Below are 23,970 nucleotides of genomic sequence, written 5' to 3'. Positions count from 1 at the left end.
TTCTGCAATTAAATATTTTTTTAATAAGTAACATATATTGTAAGATTTGTCTACATACCTAATCCTTTTACAACTAAGGGCTGTATTCAATTTGAGGCGAAAAGCCGTTTTCGCGTGTTTTTGGCGGAAACTTTTCGCTGATGATGTCATTTTCGCCTGTTTTGATTTTACTCTGTATTCAATTTGGAAGACTTTTCGCCTAGGCAGAAAGTCAATGCTATGTAATAGGCGGAAAAGTTTTGCCTATGAATGGCAGGCGGAAAAAAGTGCAGAATTGGTGTTTTGGGGTGCAACATTGTGGGAACCTCCGTGCAGCCTTCAGACAGTCCCCCAAAGGTAAACTCTGTCAAAAAAAATAAAAAACACTTAAGAACACCAAAAAAAATCACTTTGAATTTGGGGGCGAAAAAAAAAATGTTGGGGGACAAAGTTAAAAACTAGCGAACTTGACTCTGGGGGGTGGTCCCCAAGTATGCCCCAAGTGTTTTTTTCATTGCATGGGCTTGCGGCAGGTGAATTTTTCACGATTTTTTAAACTTAACTTTAGCAACTTTAAAATATGCCCTCCCCCATTTTCAAGTACCCGAAATTTGCAGGGATAAGTTATTTTCTGGCAAAAAAAATACTACTCTTTACCACTTATACAAAAACGCTATTTAGCAGCTATTGATCCCATTTAAAAAACAACAAATACCTTCAGCAAGGGAAATCGGGGGGAACCATAGTGAACCCCCTTGTCACAGCACCTTTTGGGGGGTGTCAGGCTGATTTCCCCAAATCTGACAGTACTTTCCGCCTGTTTAAGTTTCGCCGGTTCCCGTTTTCGCCTACTTTCAAATTGAATACGGCGATACGCGGGCACGCTCGCGATACTTTTCCGCCGGCAAAACAGGTGAAGTAGGTGGAAAGTCCGGGAAGGCGAAAATCGCGGGTCCACTCAACTTGAATACAGCTCTAAATCTGATCCCCACGTTGCGTATTATATTTAAGAAGGAGGGATTTAAATAATGAAATCATACCTGCAATTGTAGTCCTTGGAAACAATATTGTTGTGTCCTAAAATAAAAAGGAAAGTACTAACAATTCTGAAAAAAAAAACTGAACTTGGTAAAACCCATAGGATCATTTTGCTACAACCTGTATTCCTGGAGCCTGGAAATCTATTCCACCACAGCAGGATGTAGGCATTCTGATACTTAAAGTACCACTTAACCGAAAATGCAACCACTTACAATCACACATACAGTATACGTACATGTACTGTACCAAGAAATTACAATTACATATAAAAAAGCCTGTTATATATAAATGTATTTTCTATGCCTATTGGTGACTCAGAAACTGTAGTGGTCAGCTACAGAATAATTCATGCTGAGATGTTAATACAGTGTTAGTTTGCTTATACGCAAGGGAATCTCATGCCTTCATGGTGGTAAAATCTCTAGTGTATAAATAATTAGCTATACTATGCAAACCGGCTTTCTGCCTACGCAAGGGCTTCTAGCAAAGTTCCCAGAGGTACTGCAGTCAGGTAAAAAATATTTTGCTTTATGAGTAGTATAGAGCCATATGCACTACAAACATTTCACAGCATACTGTATTTAAGATAAAACATAGTCACAGTAGTCTTCTAACACTGCAGTGCTGTATGTATATAGCTAAATCAAGTTGACTTGTACACAACCACTGAGTATTTAGTGCTCTCAGCAGTAAGCTGTTAAAGACTATTTACTGGTATAAATAAAACTGTCTGCGTTACACTATTTCCAACTGGTTCATTACTGTCTCCTTGTTAAAAGAGATATACATTGGGTGAATGACATGCACTTACTTACCAATGTTGGTATGTGTGCCATCCTGTCTGTTACCAACTGCAAAAGATAAGTGTATTGACCCAAAAATGTGGGGGTTTTTTTACCTCTGGGAGGAGAGGAGGTCTTTTCAAGTTCAGCTGGGGTACACATATAAAATAAACATACAACAGATTGTGGACAAAATATAAAATGAACACATATACACATTTATTTATCTACAGAAATGCAAAGTTTCTCTACCAATAATCTTAAGGAGTTATATATATTTATCAGACCTCCCAACTTCTGGAGGTAGCGTTTTGGGATCCAGGGACGTGTTTATGACACAGTGGGTCACTCCTCTGCCATACACCAAGATGGGTTGTTTAGCCTCCGAACACCTTTTGGAAATATCTTCCAGACTGCAACGAATCAGGATAAATGTGCAAATCATGGGACAGCACAATTATCTTGACTTGCATATTTGCCCAGTCAAATTGGAATAGATGGTCGGTAGGCATATACGGTATGTAATTCTATGCTCTTCACTTATTAGTTTTGTTCCTGCAGAAACATTCACTTTTTAGTTAAAAACTAGTTCTACTGCTGTTACCATTGCTCATATTCACAAGCACCATAGGGTCTATTTGTGAATCAGTAATAATCCCTTTTGTTTTAGTTATCAAGTAATATACAGAGAAAGCACAGATCTGTACCACAGGGCTTCTCTTTCTGCTTACCCTAAAGCCCTCTATTTCACCACTAGCTAATACCATCTCAGAATGGCATTAGTTATAATAGGCAATTAGGATCCAGCGAAGCTGAAGGCTTCACTGAATCCTCTCGAGCTCGAGGTATAAACTTGATGCTCAGTGTATCAGGTTTTTTGCTTGTGGTAAATTCCATTTTACGATTGTTATATATCGCAGCGATACATAATGGTTTTTACTGCTGGGGCATAGTACATAGCACTCCAAGTCCGGGAAGTCATCATATTCATATCTTGTGCACCAATGCAAAAACAAGCAGGAGAGACTTGTCTGAACCATACTTTCCAGCTTTTAAATTTTCCCCTCTAGAAGAGTTCCAGTAAGGGAGAAGCAGCTTATCAATGTGGAAGCTTGGGCCAGGGTATCTCGTCATTATCTCTAAGAATCCATCATCATGCCCTATCCCACCCATTTCAGTCAGAAGTTGGCATGAGGCTGGAATGTGACCTATTGTTTTGGGACTCCGTGGGACTCCCCAGAAATTCATGAGCCCAGAAGACAATCTGGGAGAGTAGGCGAGTATAGTCTGGACTGAATTCTGACTGAAATAATCTGGGCTCAGTTTATTCCTTGATACAAAACAAAAACAATTACATCAGTTAATGAGTCTAGGTCAGTGGTTCTCAAATCTCGGTCCTCAGGACCCCACACAGGTCACGTTTTCCAGATCACCCAGCAATTGCATTCATTAGTCGCTGACATATTTTAAAAGTTCCACAGGTGGAGCTAATTATTTCACTTCTGAGTCTGTGAGGAGACCTGGAAAACATGCACTGTTTGGGGTCCTGAGGACCGAGTTTGAGAACCTGTGATCTAGGTTAATTCAGTAAGGAAGTCTGTGCTAAGTACAGGAGTAGATTAAAACATTACAGGTCAAATTGTTTATGTGATGCTTCTGCTATAGGAAGAACAAAGGTAGTGCCAACATTGCCTCCAGAAGCTGAGCAATCTGCCTATGTTTTTATACTGTATTTCCCAATAAGAAGAAGTAACTGTGTTATGAGCTTCACTTACCAGGTGTACATGTGACATGGCCCAAAGCTACATGTCCCAGAATTGGTTTGACTCTGTTTCCAGATAGTTCTAGAACCTAAGAAGCAGGTGATCCTGGAGACACTCTGCAGCACAGCCAAATAAAGCCATCTGGATTTCTAATTTCTTTAAGTGATTTCCTGTCATGGTTCCTACCTTTAAATATAAACGCACCTGGAAATCTGACAAGCAACAACACACTTGCAAGTCTCACAGATGTTATCTGGAGTCTTGTTCCTCAAATGTCCATAAAAAATAAATAAACTTGTACATCACAAGATAGTTTGTCATCAAATTTTTAGAATATACATAAGGCTTATTTTAATTAGACTTGATGTGTCTTTGAGCATCACTACGAGACACAATCAATGATATAGGGGTCCTGTTTTGTTTTTTTTGGGGGGTAGGATTTTTATTTTCAGGCTCAGATTGAGTACTGTGTACTGACACACGTCAGCTGGGTGTGCGTTAATTAAACAGGTTGTGTCTCCTTAATTTGTGCTAAGTAGTGAGTAAGCTAATTGATACAGTGAAGTCAACTTAATATGGTATGTAGTTCTAGAACAAGTTTATATAGTAACCAAACCTAATTCAATCAAATACTGTTTATGGTTCTCCGTGGTGTATTTTAGGGCAATATATCAGATCTAAACTACAATTATATTTTTCACTGTAATTAGCGACATCTGGCCAATTGGAGACCCTAGTTTCTATACTCCCCCTCCCTCCCCCCCCCCTCCCCCCCAAGCCACTTGTTGTTCCCCAGTGGCAGTGGGAAATACATGTCTTTAACATCTGGCGCACTTATTAGAAGACAATTCTAATGTAGTCCTTTGTTGCACATTAACAATTAATAGAAAACTTAAGACACACTGTATGTCCTCTAATTTATTTTTTCTTTCCTTTAAAAAGGAGGCAAGCTGAATGTGCAAAGACAGCGAGGATCCAGATGGCGTTGCCAGCAGGCAAACCATCAACCCCTGCTGCCAATAATCTGTATGAAGAGCTGGGTGACAGCACTATGTAAGTACTGAATATAAATTGTTTCCTGAAGAAATGTTTGAATCATTGCAATAGTGGGAGCTGTTGCGTATCTGTTATAACAAAAGCAGTTTGAAATGTATCTGGATGCTGCGATCTGCAACGCAGTATGCTACTGTGCTCAGATGTGTCGATGAAATATGTATGTAACCAAGCATTTAACACTGCAGCTTATAGTATATTTTATCCACCAAATAACAGATTTGTAGAAATATCTTTAAAAAAATATCCAACATAATTTCTCAGAGGCTGAACTCTATGGAAGGCGAATGATGGATTGGTGTAAGTTTTCCCAGTGTAAAGGTTTCATACAAGCTGTATAGCTTAGTGCATACAAATAGTGTTTTTTGAATGAAGATGTATTGCTTTAATCCAAAAATGTATCGAGTCATTGCGTGATCATGCTTTGTTTTCTTATAATGTGGAACCACATATTTTCCAGTAAATTTAAAGCAATTTAAGAATAAAAAAGGGTAAATTAATCAATGGCTTTGACATATTTCCCCATTGCCTGAGAACATTATCAGACAGATTGGTACAGTATGGGGCATATTCAATTAGCCGCAGTGCTTACCATGGGCAGATAGCCTCGAGTTTTAATGCCCGGAGCTATTCAATTATAAGCCCATTGCTAAGGCGCATTAACCCATAGATTTCGGGTTAAAGTTCTCACAGCAACCGCGGTAAGGGCAGAAGGCCCTGCTTACTGAAAATGGTGCCAACAGAAATCCGCAGTAAGTGCAGGCTGCAATTGAATAGCCCCGAGGACTGATACCAGCCTGCAGTAAGTGCCACTTCTAATTGAATATGTCCCTATGGGGGCGATATATCAAACCTTGGAGAGAGAGAATGCAGAGAGAGAGAAAATACCACGAAAAATCCTTCCGTCATTTTTCTAGCTCAGCCTGTAAAATGGATACATCTCCCCCTATATGTTTTATACATTAAATATATATTGTTTGATATGTGTAGTGTATATTTGGTTGCACAATTCTTTAAACAGAAGAATTGCAATAGGACATAACTATTTTTAGTGTGGTCATCCACCGCAACAGACATCAATAATGTGTAAAGCAAAAGTGCTTTTGAGAAATGTGACTAATGCAATCATAACTTAAGCTGGGTACACATGTAAAGATTTTCTGTCCAACCATCCAACTAGTTGATTGGTTGGAATGAAAATCTGGTAATGTATGAGAGTAACTGGAGATCAGCAATTTGCTCCTAAATGTCAGAAAACAGATGAAAATGGTCGTCAGACAACTTTGTTAAATGTTTTACCTAAACAATTTGTTCAAACAACAGTTTTTGTCTATTTTCCGGCGTTTGGGAGCAAATTGCTGATTGTCATTTGCTTTCCTACTTTACTAGATTTTCATTCCAACCAATCAACTAGTTGGATGGTTGGACAGAAAATCTTTTCTTGTGTACCCAGCTTTAGCCAAGCAAAAACCTATTTGTGGTTTGTGTAGTGACGAGTATGTATTTAAAAAAAGGGTTTGGAAGTGTTTTTGCTAATTATTTTCTTGTTTATTATTATTTTCTGACTGGTGAAGGTAATACAATATATTTATCCTATTAAAGTAAAAAAAAAAGTTTATTATCTAACAACAAAGCTTTCTTAGCATCAGGCCAAGTCCTCTATGGCGAAGGTTCAGAAAATGATCAGGTATCTGCACCATGAGAGTACTACCCCAAAGCTGACTAGCCCTGGGCCCCTCTCCCGATACCCCCGGCCACTAACTACCCAAGTTAAAATGACTAAATATAATGCAACCTCCACCATAGCCTCTGTAGAACTACAGGCACCAGCATATTCATGAACACATATAGGGGTAGATGTACTAAGCCTTGGAGAGAGATAAAGTGGAAAAAGATAACGTACAAACCAATCAGCTCCTGTGTGCACTATAAATGTCCTCCATCAGTGGTGTCTCTCCAGTGGGTGACACCCGGTGCGGACAGCACAGCGTAGTGCGTGTGGTGGTAAAAAATGGGCGCGGTCTCGCGCTAATGGGTCTTGGTCTCGTGGGTAGGGGGCTTGGCTACGCAGCTCGAACCCCCATTTTAGAGTCTCCAGGGGATCCCAGAGGTGCGGGCTGCCCATGGGGACCAGTGTACTTGCAGTGCCGGCTCCGTCACTGTGTCAGGAGCCGAGTGCCCCACATACTGCTACAGTGCAGCACCCGGCTCCTGAAACTGAGAGGGAGTCAGCACTTTGGTGTCTGTCCCTGGCGAGTGACACCCGGGTGCGGCCCGCACCCCCCTTGTAACGCCACTGCCCTCCATAACAAATAAATGTGTTCTTCTGTATTCTTAATATTCATTTTGAACACATTATACTGTATAAAAACAAACAGATTTCTAATTGTTACAGAAATGTTATGTTTATAATATTGTTGCCCCTGTAAAAGTAATGCTGCCTCATTATATCAATACTAATGTTGCCCATATAATGCTAACAACTATGTTGCCCCCATATGTGGTTTAAGGGTCTATTTAATAAGCAGTGTTAGGAGACAGAGTGAAAAGTGATAAGAAAGTGATAAGGTGCCAGCCAATCAGCTCCCAACTGTTATTTTTCAAACACAGCATATGAGATGACAGTAGGGAGCTGATTGGCTGGCACCTTATCACTTATCACTTTTCACTCTGTCTCCTAACACTGCTTATTAAATAGACCCCTTAATGTTTACAAGCTGCCATATATGGTTTTGCAGTTTGTGTTTTACACTTTAAACCACAGGTTAGTAAATCCGGCACTTTGGATCTGAAACCTGCATCTGATGTGTTTGCAAATCACATTGCAAAACCGCAGCTAAGCAATCCTCCAGTCTCCCATAGGCTGCTATTCATTTATTATAGAATAAGTGAAAAAGAGAAGATTGCTTTAATGTGCAGTCTACTAATCCCCAAGGGTTGATCATCATTGTTGTGAACAGTAACTATAATGGGATAGCTATAGAGCAATGACATGGCATCATGTACCCTGGAGAAGCCGTAAATTCACATCATGCCAACTTTACTGCTTATTAGAATTTGTTTTAATAGGGGTCAGTAGTATTTTAGGCCAAAAAACTTTCTTTAATTGAATTGTTTCAGACTGTCCGGTCATTAAATAGATATGTCGCACACAGTGTTCTATACAATAACTATACTTCTATGAAATTGATTTGAATAAATGTTGAAAGCTTGACCATGCATGCAGAAATTCAGATTGCTATTCTTCTATACAGATTCTCTCACTGCGGTACTGGGCATCTGGGAAATCAAACAAAACTTCTATACATTGCATTTAAAACAAGTCCACAGGCTCCCTTTCAAATCAAGCTCAGTTTTACAGAAGATAAGAACAAAAATACTTTTTTTTTTCTCTCGCTCTGGTTATGTGAACTTTTCTGGCAGATCTAATGATGTGTAATGAGTGACAGCAAGCTCTTTTTCATCTCGTATTTGAAGTAAACCATTTCGGAGCTGAACCCCTGGAAATGAAAGAGACCTCAAAATATAACTATTTAAACGTAACGTTTGAAATTTCTCTGAAGTCTCTATAGGAATCTTGACCACTTATTTGGAAGCTCATGATTACTGCTGGGATTGGTGAGGTGACATATAAGTGGAAGAGAGGGGACAGGAAGCTAATTGTCCATCATTTCCCTATCAGAGGTTTAACACAGGTTAGGTTCTGTGCCCCTTTCTAGAAAAAAACAAAACATCCAAACACAATCTAATTGTCCCTGTCAGATGAATTACCTGCCGACAGCAGCATGAAAGAAAAATGCCTGTTCAGTACACAAGCAGATGGCATAAAAATTGTGGGTACTTGAGGACTTATTGTCCTTAAAGGCTCAAGAAGGAAAACATTTAGTTTAATATACAAGTTGTGCCAACAATAGTGCCAGCTATCAGGCTGGAAAAGCCTAGGTACATGATAAAAAGTATACTCTGAACATAAATAGGGAAAATATCCTAAAAATTCATTCTGAGAACTTCTGGAATGTTCAGATAAAATTAGCGCCTGATCAACCAATGGGCTTATCAGTCTGCAGCCTAGGGCATCAGTGATTGGGGGTGATAGGCGAGCGCCAGACCAGAGTGTTGGTCCCTGCTGCATCAGGTTCCCACCCTTAACCCTCTTGGGATACAAACCGAGCATTGCACAGGTGAGCTTCCCACCACAATTTTGTATTAGCCTAGGGCGATCTGAGCCCTTATCAGGCCCTGGATAAAATAGTAAGGTTGCATGGATACCACTGCTATCAGTGAATCGATGTAGAAGCATACCTGGAAAAATGTAACTTTAACCACTGATTATATTGACTATGGAGTACATTGGAAGCCCATTTATTTGGTCTAAACCTTATATTAAGAAGTGCACAAGTTACCTGTCTTTTCTCTGATCAATTCCTTTCTTAGAACTTTTCCATTCTTGTGTTTCTTGCAAGTCATCTTTTCTTTTGCATTGCTTTATTTCCTTTTTATTTTCTTTCTTGTCCATTACTGCATGCACAGGTTTCAGTAAGTAAACTGCTGTAAAATAGATATTAATTGTAGTAATTAGATGGTGTACATGTCTTATTTTGTGCTTCATGTTTGCAGCCTTGAACAATACATGTCATATAAATCATAATAATCACATTATAGTGCCCAGTTGTATTTTTCTCATCACAATAACTTTGAATGTTCAGTGTTATGAAGCTGATAATTAACTGCTGTTGTTCCCATTAGAATACAAAAGAAAAATATTTTTCTAAGCAATTAAAAAGTTACTGTACACTGTGGACACTGAGTAGATGACAGTACGGATGATTTTTTAATGAGCTTACTACTAGATTGATTCAATTTTCATTGTCATTGATGTCAAGCAAAACCAGCCTTTCTATTAACTTGTGCAGAGTAGACGCAAATACAGTACAGTGACTGGCAGAAGAGAGAATAATAGTACAGTAACACAGATTTGTAAATGTCTGTGCCCTATTCATCTGCCAGAGTTTCAGCATACATCTGAGCTACTGGCTACATTTTTATAATATTTAAGTAATAACTGATCAATATAGAAGATAAACAAATTACATACAAAGTTCTGCCTATGTAACAATGCCACCTAGATTTAAGCAGCCTTTCTATAAATCTAGACCTGCACCATACTGTAGTGCCTGGGATCGTTAACAGAAATTATAAGGTGTCATTTATTCGTGGACTTTCAGATAGGAGGGGAACTGTGCATCCAACATTTTTGCACAAAATTGCCTGTTAGACCTTTTTAATTGTAGTTTTGTCTAACATGACCCAGCATCTTCTACTGAATGTCATTATTGTCAGTGTTATTATCAACAAGAATACTCTATTACATTGCTTAACAAACATTGTTTCAATCAAAGCCAATAAACACCTGGAAAGCACAAAATAAGACACTTGTGATATTATAGTAAAGGAAATATGCATTTGTTATATGGTACAAAAAGTAGTCTCTGCTTTATAGCTTGTACTGTGTAGTGTAGACACAATCACGCTGCTTACAACTATATCTTGATAAAAAAGGTCACTATCAAAATTAGTATTTTTACACAGCTATATCTAAAGCTATCATCAAGGCTCAGCTTTGTTTCCTCCCATGGAGTGGAGTAGCGTCACCGAGTACACACAGTAGAAGCACTGTCAGGATATTGACCTGTGTTGGTAAAACAAGAGAGGAGCATACTGAAAAGTATTTGTAAGCGATATGTAGGTATTGACCCCTTTTTAAAATGTGCTATTGTACAATATAATACTAAAATTAAATAAGTAATATATTATATATTTAAAATAGTAATTAAGAATTAGTAATCACCATTAATTATTAATAATTGGTAAAAGAAATATATTATTAATAACGATAATTAATTAATAATGATAATATAATATTGTATAGAAAGAAGCAGAAGTCATTATAATGAATAAACTAAAATAAGCTATAAAAGAATATTGATTTAAGACCATACTGTTATCAGGACTTTCAATTTTCTGTCTTGAAATGTACCTGCAGTCATACAAATTAAGATGTGTCAAGGATCCCATTAACCCTTATTGAGAGTGTCTGGTTTCCTTGTTTTTTTCTAGCTGAGTTTGGCAAGGACAGGCTATTAGATCATTTAGTTATACTATCATTTTCATTCATTAAAATGCAAACAGGATGTTCTAAACTAACATGTGATGTGTGATTGGAAATTTAATCCACTGCGCACAGCTACATACTGGGGCTGTTTCACAAATACTACGCCAAGTTATGTACTATACCTTGTACTATGTTGAAGTCCAGAACAACAAACAGCCGCACATACAGACATGATTCTGGCACTGTGCTTACAGATGAGGATGACGTTTGATTGATGCCTAATGGCTAATGCATATTTTGCTATTAAAACAAATAGATAAAAACATTGCATTTGCATATCTGTTATAAACCATGAGCATATGCTACTGGTGCTAGCTGCAAACATCTTGCAATAATTGCAATTGAACATTTATTAGTGAATGCACTTTACACCTCCGCAAAGTGGTGACAATTCCTGCCAACAGCTCCAGTGTCTAACTGACATTACTCCTATCCTTGCATATTTATGTGATATTTCTCTTATTTAGTGTTGTAGTAAATGTGCCTCATTTTAAAAGTAGTTACTATTGCCACACTTTTATTTATTAAAAAATATACACATCCTGAATGTAGCTTATATTTGAAAACAGACCATATTCTTAATAAAATACAAAACAATCTGACTCTAGTAAACTTTTCAAAGATGTTTCAATATGCATTAAATAAAATTGTACTCTAAGCATCTGCAATTACTAAATCTATAAAACTTTTGTTAGTCTTGTAATATGTAACCATAAGCACATCACATATAAATGTCCTGCTTACAGCCGAGACAGTTACTGATTCACTGACTCTACAATGAATCAATAATGCATTCCAATGTTACCAAGTATTCTGACCTGGCAATCATACCCTGTGCCATCATTCTTTTATGGACTCTAATGATTTAACTCATTAATTTAAAAGAAACTTGTGACATTACTGCATCGCCTGATGTAGAACCTGAATTCTAATTACTGCATACTCTAAAAAGTATTTAATTGGGTTTTTTACATCATGGAATCAAACTGAATTTATTTGGGTCTTCTTGCAACTAATTTACCAAAAATGTAAAACATTTTTCTAATGAATAAAAATTAAATAACGACTGATTACATAACTATTCCTTAATTTAACACAAGGTATAAGCACCGTTATTTGTACTTAGAGCTGTGAATCCATGTGGATAAGTCTTTACCCAGTTTGCACATATATGAAAACATTGCACTTATTGCTAATTCTTCTTTTTGCTATTTTGCTTGAGTTCCTTCAGGTGGTTTGAGGACTGCTGGTGAACAGGAGCTAACACATCATTCCTCAGATTCTCAATTAAGGTCTGGGGTTTGACTAAACCAATCCAGCACTTTTATATTTTGTATTGAAGACACTCCTGAATGGATTTTATGTATGGTGTATGGGATGCAAAAAAAAAATAATCTTCTTCTAAGTCCAATGTGTCAGGTAGACTACAGCACATTTTTCTCCAAGATCTGTCTATAGCTTTCTCCATCCATTTTATCTTCTAATTTGACCATTAGCTGAAGGAGATAAGCATCCCCATAGCATTATGCTCCTGCCTACATTTACAGCAGACAGATAGTATTCTTGGGATAATGTGTGATGTTAGGGCCAAGCATAGCGCCTAGTGATCATCAGAACATGGATTCTTCCTCTACTTGTTTTTTCCACATGCTTTCTGTCAATCTATAGGGAAGATTTACAGCTATATTTATAAAGCAGCAGCTTTTGTAATTCACTGCTTCTCAGCAAGTTGGAGCTGTAAATTTAAAGTGGCACTTGTATTCAGTGTAAAGCACACCGGACTTTACACTGGATGTGAGTGCAGATTCATAAACATAGCCCTTCGTGTGATTTTTTTTTTTACCACTCTCCTATAAACAACAGATTTGTAAAGTGCCCAGGGGTATTATTGCTTAGTGGGCAGTTTTTCCCATCTCTGCCATGAAAGAATGTAACACTTTTAGAGTTGCCATATTCGCAACATTCATGTTTTTTAAGTATATTTTTATTTGAAGTATGTCTTAATGGAGTACATCATACAGCAACAATAATCAATAATAATAATAAGGGAAATGGAATCACTTTCAAACTCATCATCCATTCTTTTTTATGGACTTGATAGTGCTCCAATATTCTTTTATCCTTCCCCTAACTAGTGCTCAAGTTTGCCTTAAATGTTCTTTACTTTGATGATAAAACTGCTGTTTGGAAAAGCACTAACCAATTGTGGGTCCTCTCACAGATAGGTTTGTTTATTTTTTAAATCAGTGGAAATGTACTAATTGTACACAAGTAGATCAATCAATTACTGATATGATCCATGAAGACAACTGATTGCTTCTAGGTTGAATTAGGTATATATTCACTAATATGGTGAATATATAAGTAATCAGTTATTGTCAGTGGGTGTTTTTCACTCAAAATTAATTTTATTAATTATTCATGAATAAATCAATTTGTTTCCATGATGAACCTAAATGAAATGTGTAAAATTCCAAAGTTGGTGAAAACGTTGCACAACCATGGTATATTGATAAAGGAGTATACAGTTTGCCCATACCTCCAACATGACCCATTCCAGGAGGGACAAAATGCTTTGATCCTGTACTTCCCTATTAATTTATGGTTGCTGTCACCTGTGTTGAACTAGTAATTGATTAGAAAGGTGTTTCAACACAGGTGATGGCAATCATAAATGAAGAGGGAAGTCCAGGAACACAGCATTTTTCCCTCGAAGAATGGGCCATGTTGGGAGGTATGATTTTCCTCCCCTGCATATTTATATTTGTTGACGGCTACATACACCTGAATGGGAGCTGATACATTGGTGTTAACCATACAGCACATCACTAAATACAAGACATTAAATATTTCAGTGACAAGGGTTCATCATAAAGAACTCAAGTTGTTAGTGCAGAAGATATTTTCCTACACCATGGATTTAATAAAGGAACATATCTTTCATTATGCTAACAAAAGTCATCCATTCACTAATATATGTATATGATTTTTAACTCTATTTGGATTGCAAATTACTGCCTGGCACTAGTTTCTAGAGGCTTTTTTTCAAGAACCCCGGCTCCATCTTTGTCTGTGGTTTATTAGATAGTAGTATTAGATAGATCTAGATATATTAGATGTATTTTTCCTGTCCACCCCTTTGCCTTACTTTTGGTTATCTTCTTTTCTTTCAAAGTATTTTTCTTCTCTACCATTTTCAACAAAGCAGGGGAAAAAAATCAGTTTTACAAGAAGGCGACCGGCAAAGGCTTATAAGCAATCTGGCAGCTCGTGCTATTGAGGCTCACAAACAGTCTAGTATCAGTGGATGCATAAACAACAATCTTCCAAAGTCTTCAAGTAACATTACCTTTCTTTCTGATGCAAACCCATTGACCACTCAAAATCCTCTGTACATGGAAGGTGTAGGCCAAAGATCTACTAGTCAAGGGTTCCCCTGGAAAAGTAAATTCATGTTAGATAAGTCTTCACCTAGAAGAAGAAGAGCACTAAAAGACGCAGTCATAAAATTTAACTCTGAGGGCTTGCATCGTGCTTGGACACTCCCCACACGTTTTGGCAAGAGGAGTATCTATGATATTCTTGACAGTCCTGTTATTATGGATCCAATTCAGTGTCAACAAATGCATACACAATCACAGTGTGAGACAATAGAGGATATTCAGCACATTGAATGTGCCAGGTCATTGCTGGAGACAGCAGCAAACAGCAAATTAAGTGTGAAAGAACAGGCAAGGCAATTTGAACAAAATGCATGGCAGGAAATAAAGCCATGTAAACCTTGGGACATTAGAGAAGTACAATCAACAGGTCTTAATGATGGTAACATAGAGAGAACCACAAATGCTATGTCTGATCTTTCATGTAACAATTCTCCTTCTCAGTCATCAACACAAGAGTTATATATGGTTCCTGGACCTTCAACATCTACATTTCCTTCTATTCTTATCACTCCATCAGATTTATCTGACGAAATATCTCCTCCACCAACACGAAAACCAACTCCACCTCTAGTCAGAAAACATGTAGCAGCTGACCAGTCATTTCAAAGTGGTGAAAATGAACAGATAATTGCAGACCTTATTCCTGATCCACCAAATGTCCCTCCACCATCTCTACCACATTCAAAGTCTCCATCGCCACCTTTCACACCAAAACTTTTATCACCTCATCATACATTTTTAACAAGCCCATCTTGTACTACTCCACCACCTCCACCACTTCCTGCTCCATCTCTTCCACCTTCTTTTTCCCCAATATTGCCCGCCCCACCTCCTCCACCCCTTCCAAAGACACTTCTGACTCAAAGCCAATCCCAGCTCTCTTTATCTTCATTAGCCAATGTTTCATTGTCCAATGCCAAGGAAAAGCTTTTACCGTTCAAAATGCCACAACCAGTAGCCTCCAACTCAGATATCGGCACACGCAGAGAGTTGAAGGGAATTCTCAAAAATATACATAACTTGGCAGATATTGAAAAATCTGTAGCCAACATGTATAGTCAAATTGACAAAAGCAATGCATTATCAAAGCAAGCAACCAAACCAAGATCTCCTGTAATGGCAGATATTCAAGCTGCAGACAATCTAGCTACGCATGAAAGTCTTAATGGAAACTTGAGTTGCGTTGTTGGAGAGTTAGAAAAAAGATTTCCTTCTCAATCAACAGCACTGTAAAGATAGACCCTGTTGTACTCAGGACTTTATTTGAAGTTAAGAAAGGTTGAGCTGGAGTACAGCAACCCCTACTGTATGGTAGTCAGACTGGCATATCTATGTTCTACAAAACATGCACTCAATTGCAGACCTTTCACAGGATGAAACATGCAGAGTGCATGAATGGCGAAAATAATGTGTGTTTAACAGGCCTGAAAGTCACTTTTATTTAACTTCCTGTAACCCTACTGTGATATTTGATTTTGACATTATTATGCAATGCTCTTTTTCTAAGCTGATAACAATGTTAAATAAATATTTAATCTCTCCTACATTCTTCAGTCTATTTTCAATTGAAGATAATTTAAAGAAAATAGAACTCTGATTAATTCATACTGAACAATACCCATAACATTCTAAAAATGAAGAGAATAAAGCAGACAGACAGTCATGTAGTTAGATTAGATAACCTATTAAAATACCATGATAGTCACTGTACTCAGAATACAATCAATAGTACTATCCTATATTCTAAGTAGGTAGTGCTACATTCACCACTTTTGTCATGTAAAAAGTCAGTTACCACATTAAACCTGGATAATAGGGTAGGTGTCAGAGATGAGTTAACTGTCCAAAAATCGTTCTGCAAACTATGCTCCTTATCCCATGCATTTCTCTTGCAGAATTTGGCCTGAAGTGTCCAATCCCACCCAATCACAGAGCAGAGTGAATTCATGCACAGCTCCTTGTAAACATACATATGGCAGAATGTACTATTTATATAGAATAGAGGGCCTGATTCAGAATTTTATGCTAATGCAATCGCAACTGCGATCTCTCACAAACCGCAAAGCTTACCCGAGGATAGGGACGCCCACTGCTGCTTTCTCACATCTATCTGATAATGTGCAACATAATAAACACTGGGAATATCGACGCAGACAGGACATCCCCGCAGCTTCTGAGCGAAGTCTGACCAGTCTCAAACATTGCGTCTCTCCTAACATGCTAAGAGCTCTCATGCTGCTAAGGAGATCGCAATGGCTAATTTATGCACGTACATGAAATGGAGTTTAAACAGTCAGACACGCCTGCGCATCCTTAGCCACCCCCCTGTTACCTCCCCCAAATGCTGACTACCTGTCACTCACTTTGCCAGTGAATCCTCTCTGTGAGCGTAATATCAAACCAATCGCTGTGTGTGCGCATTAACGCTTTCACTGGTTAAAAATAGCTTGATCTGCTTAAATATCAGCATTGTGGAAATCTCTGAATCAGGACAAGAGTGCAGAAGTGAAACTGTACTTGTATTCCCAGGACCCTACACCTCTGCGAAGATTTTCCGCAACTTTTCTCATTTATACTTCTTTTACACCAAAGTTCCGGGTCTGACCCAGGGGTTGGAACAGGGTTCCAATCCGGATCAGACGCGGAACTTAACCCTTTCATTCTGCGGCACCGGCCCAGGATATTCCTGAGTCGGCGCTGTTCACACCAGAGTCGGGTCTGCAGTGACCCGGCTCTTCCGGAGTTGCAGTGGATGCTTGGAGATGATGTCATCTCCAAGCGCCACTGAAGCCGGCCAAATGGGCTGCATGCGGCACGATCCGGGTCATCTTGACCCAGATCACGCCGTTTACACTGCTGGGTTTCACTGGTTGTTCCAGTGTTAAACCCTACAAGTTACCTGGGCTGGATTACCGGGTCACTCGACCCAGGAATCCAACCCTGTCCCCTTTTACACCCATAAGCAACCCAGGTTAACCCTGCAATAACCTGGGGTTTAGCTCCATTGTAAAAGGGGTATTAGTATAATTATGTACACACATACAGATCAATTAACAGAATACATGGGACAGTGGGCTTTCTGCCATATTATATACTGCTACTGACATCACCACTCTCCTCATAGTGACTGCAGAAGATGGCCATCTATGACTATGTCTGTGTAAATGACATTATTCACGTAAAACAAGTTACTTCATTATAATTATAAAAAGTTATTATTAAAAGCAAAAATTTTATTTTCAATATTTAAACGAGCACTTGTTGTTTATCCTTTTAAAAATAAAATGGGACTATTCTTTCCTGCAATAATACAAATATAAATTAAGTAATGTGAAGGGCCACAATGTGCTATAATATAGAAGTAATACTAATTTATTAAGTACTATCAGATGGAGTCGTTAATACACATTCAGCCAACCAGGAGCAACTAGATACACTAGATAGTGCTGCTGATAGTCACCATTATCATTGTATATAGTTACAGCAGTGCTTCAATACCCACAAGAGATCCTATTACAAACAAACCCTTCCTGCTCTCAATTTATGTGCAGGTGCCAGCAGGGGCGCCGAGAGGGGGGGGGAGCGGGTACAGATTACCCGGGCCCGGGCTTCCTGAGGGGCCCGGCGGGGGCCCGGGTCCGGCGCCGCTCTCCCTCCCTCACAGTAGCCCAGCACACAGCGTGCGCTGAGCTGCAGTGGAGACTGCTCGTGGTTGCTGAGCAGCAGCCACAGGAGTCTCCTATGCCTGTGGGGGAGGGAGCGATCACACTGATCGCGCCCCCCTGGCTTTGAGCAGGGCTGAGGGGGCACAGAGCGCCCCCCTCCCCAGCGCGCAGCATATCTTTTTTTTCCCGGGAAGGGGGCGTGGCCACGCCTCCAGCGATTAGGCCACGCCCCCTATTACCCGGGCCCGCCGCTGCTCTCAGCGGGCCTGGGTGCCAGCTAACAATGGGGTCAATCCAATTAATTTACCCAATGCGAGTTGCTGTTTTCTCTTCGAATTCGTACAGCAAACTAATTTTGCAATCCAATTAGCAACTCGCACTGAACCAGTCACAGTGAATTCAAATTTTTTATTTCGTACCTCCCTGAGGTTGAGAGATGACAAGCAAAATGTTTATTTTAAGGTTAAAATGTCGGGACACCGTGCTGAACCCCTTGGACCCCCCCCAAATAATAAGGCAATTGGAAGTTTCTAATTAACTTAATTAGTCCAATAATTCCATGTAATTTTTGGAGGTTGCTTTTTATCATTTGTTTTTGCATTTTTAAAAAAAGCACTAATCAGCCGTTTCACACCATTTAAAAACCTTCAGTACTTTCCTAATGCCCACAAACAGCCTTTTATATGGTCCTGCTAACAAAATTATCAATTTTGGGGGGTCCAAGATGGTCTCCCCACTTTTTCATGCACTTCTCTCACATCATATTTGGCTATCAATTTGCAAACCTCCACTGCGAGTACAGCAAATAGGCATTTTGACATGGATAATTCTCAGGTGCATGCTTTCGTGCAAAGTCATTGAGTTTCATGAAACAAACTCGTTACTCGCAATTCGCACCTAATTGGATTGACCCCAATGTATCTTTCAAGATACAAAAATTGGCATCTGTTCAACTTTAATGAGCCCATTTATTTTTAGCTATCTGTTTTTCAAACGTTTTATACTTCACTGCATACCTTGTTTTTCCATTACGAATTTTCAGTCCCTTCCAGTTTTAGCGATCTAAATTCTCCCTTAATTTTTGCAGCACTACCAATACATTGTTAAATAACCATTGGTTGTTGTTTTTTTAAGGGATATATTTACTACAGTGAGAGTTTTTAGAAGTGGAGATGTTGCCCGTAGCAGGGCCAAAACTAGGATTTCTGTCACCCAGGGCAAGGCAGTAATTTTGTGCCCCCTCCCTTCCCATACCTGAATTTTCTCCTTTCTCCTCCATAAGGCAGTGCACTAGTCGGACGTCCCTTGTATAGTGACTTATGGTGTGTGACTGTACTGTATAGTGACTTATGGTGTGTGACTGTACTGTATAGTGACTTATGGTGTGTGACTGTACTGTATAGTGACTTATGGTGTGTGACTTTACTGCATAGGGACTTATGGTGTGTGACTTTACTGTATTGTGTCTTATGGTTGTGACTATAGTGTCTTAATTATTGTGTGCAACAGGACTCCTAGTGGTATAGTAGTCTCCATCCAGCAGGCCCAGCAGGATGGATATGAGAGAGAGTGTCTGTCACTGTTACCCCCGGGCAGGCTTTCTCTACACTGTACTGCCAGGCTGGCAAGGAGGAACAGTTCTCTCCTCGGGTCACTGCACATAACAGGAGCTGCTCTGAAATCCAGGGGCTCTGCCTTCATCACCCGGGTAGTCTGCAATAAGGGACTTGTTCCTGCTGTAGGTCTGATGCTCCACCTAACACACATCTAGTCTCCCAGCTGGAGAAGCAGCAACGCAGCCTCAGTGACCTGGAGAGAGCATCAGGAGTGTCCTCACCCCAAATGCTGCTGAGCAGCCTGAAATATGCCAGGGGGCTCCAAATCAGATCTGTATACAGGTTGTATGTCCAGGCTAGTACCACCAGTGTACCCCCTGTGGGACGTGCCCTTTACATTCAGCGCCGTCAACAAGTTGCAGCTGACAGCTTATTACGGAGGCCTCTCCCTCCATACACCACAGGAGGTATTCTGCTGCTATCTGTGAGGGAGGGAGGAATACAAAACTCATCTCAGCCCTTCAGCACCCTCTCAAATCCAGTGCCCTGTGCATGTCCACCTCTAGCTCCCTTAGTTGCGGCCCTGCCCATAGCAACCAATCAGTTTCTAACTATTATCTTCTAGTAGGTGCTAGTTAAATGTGAAGCAGAATCTGATTGGTTGCTATTGGCAACATCTCCTTTTCTAAAAACTCTCACTTTAGTAAATATACCCGTAGAACATTCTTAGACATTTTCTTGCAATGCAGAAGATATTTCCAACAGTATTTAGAATATTTTAAAAGAGTTTCCATTTGGTTTTCATTCTTTTATACATTCTATTTTATAATATTACAAGGGTCACTGAAATTAGCACAATTTTAGAACATTGAATGAAAAGCAAAGTACAGATGAACTCATCACTGAGCAATCTGTTAGAGATTCCATGCTGTATTAAAACAGAAGCGGTTATATTCCTTGACATGCATAGTACATTTATTATTGACTTATTTATATATCACACATATTATGCATCACTTAACAAAGAATATTTAGTCACATTCAAATCAATCCCTGCCCAATGAGGCTTATTATCTATATTCCCTAACAAATGTACATATGAGGGTTAATGTTTGTCAAAAGCCAATTAACCTACCAGTAAGTTTTGGATTGTGGGAGGAAACCAAATTACCCAGAGGAAACCCACACAAACCTGAGCAGAACGTACAAACTCCACACAGATAGTGCCTTGGTTGCAATCAAATCCATAATCTTTGTGCTGCGAGACAGCAATGCTACTCGCTGTGTTGCACACAGTACATAATATACAGAATGCGTTAAATTGCATCAGTTCTCTTGCAAAGCAAGATCAGACTATTGCATAATAACTGTGTGTTTGTTACATACAGTCACACACATCTTACTATTTTACAATAAAAAAATGATTTGTTAGATATAACCCTTACTTAGTAATTAACTATTAGTGTTCAATTAATGAGGCCCACACATCTGTGATGGATTGCCCAATTCCCCGCTCTGCCGACACCAGGATCGGGGAAATTGAACTTGTTGGAAAACCTTGATTCACCGATCCCGACCTAAAACTGATTAGGGGATTTTTAACATGCTGCTTTTCCCTGACTTGCTGCCGGATCACCGATCATCGATGGCCAGCGATGGGCGAATTGGATTGTGAATCATTTGATCAGCAGAAAGGGGAATCGTGGCCGTAGATGTATGACCCACATTAGTCTCACAACGAACTTCAATCCCTCTAGGAGCTGATCAATCTTTGCCAATTTAAAATAAAGATTTTGGAGCTGCCTTTTCAAACATGTTAATGATGTTCCAGCCAAATTCTAGTATGTAGTTATCTGTAATCTCTAATTGCAGCCTCACGCATACATTAGATACAATAACTGTTCTATTAGTCAGCAGAGCTACATTTCTAGTGGATTTTTCTACCAGTCTGGAATGATAGTTGTTTTTTAAAATAGAGCTTCCTTATCCCAAACCATTAATCTCACCATCTGTAATAATTGGATTCCAGTACAATAATTTATGCTATATGGATAGGAACAAACACCACCAGTACATTACGTGTGTTCTTTATCTCCGTGTGTACCCACCCAAAATTACAATGTAAATAAGTGAAATAAATAATACTAAGTTCACATTGTAATAATCTTTTAAATAAGAGACAATAAGATGATACAATAATGTCATTATACAAGCAAAAAAGACATCATTGGGTCTGATTTGGAGTTAGGAGCAAGAGCAGACAATACTATATTTACTCTGCATGCCAACCTGGTTTTTCTCTTTATTTATATTCCTTCTTTTGATCCTGCCTAAATGATAAGCATTCCATGTAGTTCTCTCCCCAACCCCACCCTTTATTTAAAAAAAAATTGCATTCCTGTTATGACTTATTCCATCCTATAATTTTTATAGACTGCAAATTTTTCCAGTAAATAATATTGCCCTAGTTTTCAAAGGGAGCTCAATGTTCAACTACTATACAATGCCTGTAATTACATTGTGTGTGTCCTGCATGAACAGACTCCTGAAAGAATACGAGATCTTGCTCCGCAAGTGGTTTGTATATTCAAATATTCATAATATAATGGAACTTATGCAACAGGAGAGCCAGTATTAGAGCTAGTATAAGTAGATACTTAAGGAGATGAAACAGCCACACATAATGAATGCAGAACCTCCTATAGAAAACATAAAAATGTGTGTAAAACTGCTGATATCTTCAACCCCCCCTCAAATATCGCCTCTCATCCCATCAACCTTCCTTCATGCCACAGTGTAAAGACCCCTGTTCACATGAGTGCTCCCAGTTTACATTATTCTACACTGTAGTCCCTTATCTCACATTATGCCACACTGTAGTGCCCCCAGCTCACAAGTGCTCTCAGGTGACATAATGCCACACATTGCTGCCACTCACACCACTTCACTGCTACTGACCTTGGAGCTTGTCTGGTCTCCTGCGCCTCTGGCAGGCTCACTCTTCACTGACTTGCTCTTGGGCCTTGGTATACTCCCCTCTACCAACCCGTAACTCCTCTTCACTCAGTCTCCCCTCCTTCTGGGCACTCATTCTTCCCCCTGCGTGCTGGCAGTAGGTGCTGCCAGGAAATGTAGTTTGTTTACAGCCTATTTTAACTGTCAGATGAGATGTAATGATATGACGTTTCATGCAACTGCTACTAACTTAGGAGATAAAAAAGCAAAAGAAAATGATCTTGAGGGCGCTAATCCAATAGGTGACAGTATATTTATCCCAAAATAACTGCAGCTCTCAACTAAGGGTGTTGTGCCCCTTATTATTGCAGTCTAAAAAAGAAAGGTATGTATAGGCCTAAAGGCGTTTCTCCACCTAGTAAAACACCATCAGCGGCTTCCTCAGACTATGTGGCCAATTAATTGTTTATTATGTCAATATATGTATTTTAATTTTATGTGAATAAATAATTTTTGTATCTCAACCAATCTTACAGCGCTCTCTGGTAAGGCTTTAGGCCTATACATACCTTTCTAACTTAGGAGATGCTACCAGAGCTGCGCTAGCCAACAGGACTGGGTCATCCATTCCTCCAGGACAGTCCAATAGCCACTCAGTTTACACGGGCTTCATTATTGCTGTCTTCCAAGGCAGTGTCTGTGCCCTGGGTGACGCCACCAGCAGTACCTTCATTCTGGTTTTTGGCAGGGGAGTGAAGGAGACATAAGGGGGATATATATCAAACCTTGGACAGATATAGTAGAGAGAGATAAAGTACCAACTAATCAGCTCCTGTCATTTTTCAAACACAGCCTGTAAAGTGACAGTTAGGAGTTGAATGGTTGGTACTTTATCTCTCTCCACTTTATCTCTCTCAAAGGTGTACATTTGCTGGAGTCATTGGTACACATTCAGCCAACCAGGAGCAACTAGCTAGTGTGATAGTCACCATCGTCATTGTATATAGTTACAGCAGTGCTTCAATACCCATAAGAGATCAGCCTCCTATTACAAACAAACCCTTCCTGTACTCAATTTATGTGCAGGTGCCAGCTAACATGGGGTCAATCCAATTAATTAATCCAATGCGAGTTGCTGTTTTCTCTTCGAATTCCTGGCTGATGCACAATGTGATGAACAACATATCGTGTGGTTGTTTGACACTTCAATACCCATGAGAGAGTAACTGCATAACTGCATAAGTTAGTAACTGCACACCATATAATCACACCTCTTTGTTAAACACTCCCTTCTCCCTTCTCCCTTATTTCCTACTGGTTAAAATAAGAAGTTGTTAAAGACCAAGTAGCCCAGAAAATAAAAATACAAAAATACAAAAAAGATGCCATTTGAAAGGGGGTTCTGTAGATTGAGGCCATTGTTGTAATTAGGACATTTATGGATTTCAAGCTGCTGTCTTGCATTGGCTTACTCCAACATGTGGTAGCCACAATGAGAGGCAGTGAATGATAAGGTATATAGGACCATTCTACTGCAATGAAAGGATTTAAGGAACCCTGG

At 39.2% G+C, this 23,970-nt stretch overlaps 1 protein-coding gene across 1 annotated transcript in view; it reads left to right on the top strand.

Moving 5' to 3' along the window:
* The window catches only part of PCDH15 (protocadherin related 15), a 1,543,840-nt gene that overhangs the window by 1,478,810 nt on the left and 41,060 nt on the right, over positions 1 to 23,970 (top strand). Inside the window, exon 31 of the mRNA XM_088459638.1 lies at positions 4,508 to 4,618. Within this exon, the coding sequence (XP_088315764.1) occupies positions 4,508 to 4,618 (111 nt within the window). The remainder of the gene's footprint in view (positions 1 to 4,507; positions 4,619 to 23,970) is intronic.

This window comes from Taudactylus pleione, unplaced genomic scaffold (assembly GCF_031769625.1).
Source record: "Taudactylus pleione unplaced genomic scaffold, aTauple2 ptg000918l, whole genome shotgun sequence".
Lineage (NCBI taxonomy): Eukaryota > Metazoa > Chordata > Amphibia > Anura > Myobatrachidae > Taudactylus > Taudactylus pleione.
The sequence above is the reverse complement of the archived record's forward strand: the minus strand, read 5'-3'. Positions and strand labels throughout refer to the sequence as shown.